A 6,981-nucleotide genomic window follows, 5' to 3' on the forward strand; every position below is an offset into this window, starting at 1 on the left:
TATATCAGGTTCATAAATTACTTTATTAAATAAAGTGTTTGGCTTTTGAACCATCTCTATAGCTGAGTGTCTTATTTCTACAATTTAAATGTGTGTAAAATAATTAAGAATTAATTAATTCTTAATTAAATTCTTAATTAAGAATTAAGTTTAGTTTTGTCTCTTACAGACCTTATCATTTGTTAATGCATTACATGTATTAAGAAAATACTATACTCCACTAATGCGTCTTGATGTGGATTAATTCAGCTTTCAGTCACCTAACTTTAGTACTAAGGAAGTTTACTTTTTGTTCCTAAATGTTATTGGTGCTTTGGATTTTAACTATATGTTGTTTTTATTTTGCTGCAGATTTTAACCTTTCTAGCTCTTGGAGAATTTAATTTTGTCACATACAAGTGTGTTGAGGTTTGACAAATCAAATTCTACAACTTTGTGTGTGTGTGTGTGTGTGTGTGTGTGTGTGTGTGTTCCTTTACTAAGAATGTCAAGCCGGAACTCTCAACCTCGATTGAGAATTGGTGTGTAATCCATAATTAATTTAAATATAAAAAAATCACCTTAGTATGATTTAGTAGTTTAAGCATGTGCGATTTACTAGTCTTTTAAAAGTTGTAGATCAGATTTTAATGGATAGCAGAGTTAAGAGACTAATCTGAAATTAGGTTTTCTCAGTTCTAAAGTTGAAAGTGATAAGACTGTGTAGAAACTTCTAGAACCCTGCATGATAGTACAGCAAACAGACAGACCAAACAGAGCAGCTGACCAGTGCAATGTAGAACTGAGACATACCGAGTCCTGCCTCTAAGATGGCTCCTGGGCCTGACCACCTCTCATGCCTCTGTCACTGCCGTCTCTGTTCTCGTAGTTTGCTCTGTTCCATGTAATTTGCTTTCAACTACTTTCTTTTCTTTTTTCTTTTTTTTTTTTAACATTTTTTATTTATTATTTTTATTTTACGTGTATGAGTGTGTTGCCTGTATGTATGTGAGTGCACCCATGTCATGCAGTGCTGCGGAGGTCAGAAGAGGACTCCGGATTCTCCTGGAACTGGAGTTAAGGAGGGTTTGTAGCCGCCATGTGTGTGCTGGGAATTGAACCTGGGTCCTTTGCAAGAGCAGTCAGTGCTCTTAACTGCTGAGCCATCTCTCCAGCCCCTCAATTACTGTCTTTACAGTGTGTTCTTCACATGTCTCTTAAGGTGAGCCTTAAGTCACATTCTAGAAACTGCCCAGATGCTATACCCTGCCACATATGTCAACCCCTACTATTCCACCTAGTCTGTCATATTGGCCTCATACAGAAGTGGCTTCTGCCCCAGGCCATTTGTATGTGCTGCTCCTTTGCTTCCCAGGTATCTCCCTGAACCCCTCATTCGTGCAGGCCTCTACTGTTGAGATAGGCCTTCCTTAACTAAAGAGCCAAGGCCCTAACTCCCAATCACTCTTCAGTCTTGTTATTTCTGGTAGTTAACAACACATGTATCTGTTAGTTTATTTGTCTTCCTCTTAGAATACATGGTTCTGAGAGAGTGGATCTGTCTTATTTACAAATGGATTATTTGTTGCATCTCCCTAGGGCCTTGGGTATGCCTGGTACGTCACAGCATTCAAGTATATGGGAATAAATATGCTAATAGCATATTGTACTAGTACACAGGTTACACTAGTAACCTGTACGGTAGTACATGGTGGACAGTGTACATTCATTAGCACAACTCTCAATTCTTTTAATAGAAGTATTGTCTGCTGTGTGCTAGACATTGTAGTAGGAGTATAGTACACACTTAAGTGGTTTAATGAACCATGGAGCTCACAGGCATTCCCCCTGCTGGGTCATAAACTCCATAAGGGCAGACACTTTGGTTCAGTGTTACATGCCCATATTTCTATACAACTGGAGGTCTTAATCTAGGCTGGGAAAGCATCCCATTGAGACAGTAGGAGACAGCTAGGTTGAGAGAGGAGCATGTGAGAAGTCCTTGGAGGCAGGAAGGAGCTGAGTGATATCCAGCATTTGAGAGAAGTGTAGTGACTTAAAATGTGACAGGAGAAATGAATGCAGGCCAGCTCATTCCCAGCTTTTGTAGATCCTGGACGATCAATGGACACTGTCCTAAAAACAATGGGGAATATCAGAGGGCTTTTGCTAAAGATGTACTGGGCAAACCTCTGGTCTTCCAGCTGTCTTTACCCAGAGCCTACAGTCCATAAATACCCAGGATAACGATGTGACCTAACACAATATCTTAAAATGTTTTGAAAGTTTTTGGAGATTTTGTTTTTGTAACTTGGTTGTACTGGCCTGGAGCATGAACTTTGTAGATGGCAGCATCATGTCTCAATGTGAAAGGTTGGATATGCCTGTGAGGTGGGATTGGTAGGATCTCATATTGAGTGGTTGAGGATACTTGGGCTGACACCCAGAATTCTGTCTTAGCTGAAAGACAGCTCACTGCCATGGGGCATGGGCCGCTTAGTGAAGGCATACAGTTTGATTTTGATCATGTTTAGTTTGAAGTGTCTGTCTGCAAAGGCCACTTAGTGAAGGCATACAGTTTGATTTTGATCGTGTTTAGTTTGAAGTGTCTGTCTGCAAAGGCATCTGATGCCAGCTAGGTTTTCTAGCAGAGTGCTGCCGTAGACCTGTAGACATGGGCACGGGTACAGTGAGCTGGCTGAGATAGCCTCTGCAAGAGATACACACCAAACCACAATGGGCCTAGGAAAAATTACTGCAGAAAAACTCTTCAATGTTGAGTCACAGGAGCTGGCAAAGAACAGAAAATCCAGCAGAGTTCTAGCTCACTCTTAGGAACAAATGCAAAGTACGTTGTTAAAAAAGGCATCTTTAAGAAAAGTTGAAAAAGTGAGAATACTCCAGAAAGAAAACATAATGAATGACCTGTGGTTTTAGTAGAGATAACTGCTCTTCATGTGTTGGTATGTGACCTAGGTTTTTTATATCTAACATATTACATGTATTAGAGAGGGAATTATAGTGTTTATATTTTTATTTTATTTATTTATTTTTGAGACAGGGTCTCCCTGTAGCTCCAGCTAGACTGGAACTCCTTATGTAGACCAGGCTGGCCTTGAACTCACAAAGATCCACCTGCCTCTGCCTCCCAAGTGCTGGGATTAAAGGTGTGTGCCACGATACCTGGCTGTAATACTCTTTTTAAAAAATTCTTTTTTAGGGGCTTGAGAGATGGCTCAGTGGGTAAGAGCACTTCTATTCTTGCAGAAGACCCAGGTTCGAATCCCAGCACCCCAGCACCCACAAGGCAACTGACAACCATCATAACTCCAGTTCCAGGGGATCCAACGCTTTCTTCTAATCTCCATGGGCACTGCATGACACGGTACACCTGCATACTTGCAAGCAATACACTCATACATATCAAATAAAAATGTTTTTTAATGTTCTTTTTTAGTGTGTGTTCAGAATGCTGGGTTTTGTTATGACATACTCATCTACACATGCATATCACTGTACTTTGTTCATATTTGCTTCTCTCTTACTAAACTCCTCAGTCCCTCCCACCTCCTCGTCCCCCTCTTCCTCCCTAATAGTCTTCTTTCTGCTTTGATGCCTTCATACATACATACGTGTGTACACACCCACTGTTACATTTAGATTGGGCATATAAAGAAACTATTCTTTGCCCTTAAACTCTATTTTATATGCATGAGTGTTTTGCCTGCATGTCAGTGCACCTGTGTTGTGCAGTGCCCATAGAGGCCAGAAGACTGTGTCCGATCCCCTAGAACTGGAGTTATAGAAAGTTGTTAGCCACCAGTGGGTGCTGGGAACCAAACTCCTGTCTGCAAGAGCAACCAGTGCTCTTAATTGCTGAGTCATCTCTCCAGCCCAGCCATTAAACTTTTTAAAGAGGATGCATCTGTGTACTATTTTAAAATTTAGTATGAAAAGTAGTAGTGAGCTGAAATAAAGTTAGCTGACTTTGGGTAGACTCCATCGGGGCCGGTGTCTTTCTGCCTCATAAATGGTGATGTATTGTGTTTTTTGCTATTGGTTACTAGAAAATTGAAATTGTGAGAATGAGGTTAGAAATTCCAAATGGTTTTCCTTTAACGGTTCTCACAGATATTAGCATTTGGTTAAACCAAGCACTCAAAGGAGTCCGAGATCGCCATGGGAACACGGTCGAAAACGCTCATCTTCTCACTTTGTTCCACCGACTGTGCAAACTCTTATTTTTCCGAATTCGTCCTATTTTTGTATTCGACGGGGACGCCCCGCTGTTGAAGAAACAGACCTTGGTAGGCATCACCTGATTTTATTTTCTCTTTAGCTACCAAGAGCATTTTTGTTACATAACCAATTTAATTTCAATTTTTGAAGAATTTATCTTTGACAGTTTTTCTTTTAAAAAGCGTTTATGAGAGTCCATCATGGATGCAGTGACCAAATTTAGCTTTTAACAGAAATGACTAGAATTCTTAAAAATAGTTTCCCCTTTAGAGTATGTGTTTAGGTGGTCCTTGTTCAGTCCAGCGCTGCTGCAGCTGCTCACTTTGGAAGCCCACTTAGGAACCAGCTCCCTGAAGAGGAGGTAGAGTGTCATCACTGACAGGGAGCCCTCTAAGTGAATTGAGTTTCAGGAGGAAGCAAGGCTAGGTGGTGCTAAGTGGATAGTGGGTTGGACAGGAAGGAAATGAGACATGAGTTTATTATTTTGAAAGTTGTTTAATACTGTTCAAGCAGCCCAAATAAAAGCACCCATGTGTATGTTGAAAAATATCACCTCTTTGTCTGCCAGACAAATATCTTAGTGAAGATGTGGGAGAAGGTAAGGATTTGGATGCGCATGGGGATCGCTGTTGTCTCTGTCAAATATCTTAACTTGAGTTATAGTTGCCATGACCCAGGGCATAATTCATGTTAGGTCATTTTTAGAAAGATTAGAAAAGAAAGCAGCTTGGTATTTCTGCCTTATATTCAACCAAAGCAGAGCCTGCTCCCCTCGTGCCTGACTGGATGGACCTCCTTGGCCCTCCCTCTCTCTCCCCTTTTCCCCGTCCTCCCTTCTGCTGTTTTCTCTTCCTTCCCTGACTTTTAATTTTTAGCATCTGGCAATATCACTGGTGATTTGTATCGAATTTCTTGAAACCAAATGATGTTTCAGTCAAAGTAGCCTTGAACTTTTGTATGTAAAACACATTAAAATATTTATATTAAAACAGCAAACTATGACAAAATCGTTTTATCAGAGCTTTGCAGTGACTTACTTCAACTGAAAACCCAGCTCCAGACAACACGGCATAGAGAAGAATTGATTCCTAAGTATTGCAGAGTAAGTTATCTAGTTTGCCAGAAATATTCCAAAGAATGCGCCTTGCCACATAGGTTACAACTGTTTTCGGTGAAGTAAGTAACCAACAGTATATTTTGAAATACTCCTTTAAAAACTAGTCATGAAAAGCAACAAAACTTAGCACAATATCTACGCTTTAAAAAGTAGAATTCCTTGTATATCTCCTTATTCGTCTGTTGAGTATGAGAATTCTACTCTTCACTGCCTCACTGAAAAGAGGCTAAAGGGAGTTTCAGTAACCATACAGTCACTAACCTTTTTTAACAGACTCTTTGAAAAAGAAGCCCATGTAAAGGGCTCTTGTCAAGCACCCAGACTGATCATACATGACCCTCCAGACCTGGACCATTTGCACACTGACCCCTTGTTCCATATACAACCAGGCTGATTGAACAATAAATTGCTTCAGATGATTCCAGGTCTCCCCTACCTAGATCCAGTCTCCACAAGAAGTTACAAATGGTGTGTAAATCCTCTTTCATACTAAAGGACGTAAAGAACAAGTCTCTTTACTGTAAATGCTGTCACTGTACTTGTTCAGGTGATGCTCAAGAAAATGCCTTCTGCTGGGCGGTACTGTCTTTGTGTTCTGTCTAGGCAGCACTGTCCTAACAACATTTCAGTCTGTCCAGCCAGAAGTTTTTTTTTTTTTTTTAAATATTTTTTTTATGTGTAAGTGTATTGCCTGCATGTATGTAAGTGTACTCATGTTGTGCAGTGCCTGCAGAGGTCAGAAGAGGGTGTTGGATCCCCTGGAACTAGAGTTAAGGATGGTTAGTAGCCACCATATGGGTGCTGGGAGTCAAATCCATGGCTTCTGCAAGAGCAGCCAGTGCGCTTAACCACTGAGCCATCTTTCCAGTCCGAGCTAGACATTAATTAGAAGATATTTTTATACATTTTCAAGATTTCTTCTGACATAATTTGAATGTTGAGGGATAGAGCTACATATAAATAATCCATTTTCTGAAAACACAGTATTCAGTTGTTTTTGGAATGTTATGTTTTATTTATTCGATTACGTATCATTAAGTTTTAGGCTTCTTGGTGGTACTGAAGGATATTGAAAAGCAACTGAAAGTAAGTTAATAATTTCCCAGGTATATCTTACTTATATTTAGGTGGGGTTCTGAGTGTCCTTCACAAGGCAGAATCTGAAGCTGGTTATTGACAGCAGGGACAAGGGAACACAAGCAGCCGTTGTCCCTAGATTCAGACAGATGGGATCATCTTAGCAGAGTGCCCGAGGTGAGATCTCGTGTGCTTCCTTCTCACAGGCGAAGAGAAGGCAGAGGAAGGATTATGCCTCCAGTGACTCCAGGAGAACGACAGAGAAGCTTCTGAAAACATTTCTGAAGAGACAGGCTCTCAAAACTGCCTTCAGAGGCAAAAGGCAGGAAGAGGACCATGGGGGTGTCAAGACAGTTTAAGCTATGTTTTTGTTGAACTCCTGGTGCTCTCTTTCCCTATCTCATTTTAACTCTCAGTAGAAAGTAAAGAATGAAGAGAGGAGGAGCAGGGTGTGGTTGACTTGGAGATGTGAAGGCATGAGCCTTCCCACTTCTGAGAGAATCAGCTTTGCTAATAAGAAAAGCTGTGATGCCACACTGCCTACCCTGTTAATTAGCACCTTTACTTAC

General features: G+C 40.7%; 1 protein-coding gene across 1 annotated transcript in view; it reads left to right on the forward strand.

The window, feature by feature from the left end:
- The window catches only part of Ercc5 (ERCC excision repair 5, endonuclease), a 38,847-nt gene that overhangs the window by 1,915 nt on the left and 29,951 nt on the right, over positions 1-6,981 (forward strand). Inside the window, exons 2-3 of the mRNA XM_029557207.1 lie at positions 4,111-4,286; positions 6,619-6,765. Coding sequence (XP_029413067.1) covers positions 4,111-4,286; positions 6,619-6,765 — 323 coding nt within the window. The remainder of the gene's footprint in view (positions 1-4,110; positions 4,287-6,618; positions 6,766-6,981) is intronic.

The sequence above is a fragment of the Nannospalax galili genome, unplaced genomic scaffold (assembly GCF_000622305.1).
Source record: "Nannospalax galili isolate Female #2095 unplaced genomic scaffold, S.galili_v1.0 scaffold287, whole genome shotgun sequence".
NCBI classification, from domain to species: domain Eukaryota; kingdom Metazoa; phylum Chordata; class Mammalia; order Rodentia; family Spalacidae; genus Nannospalax; species Nannospalax galili.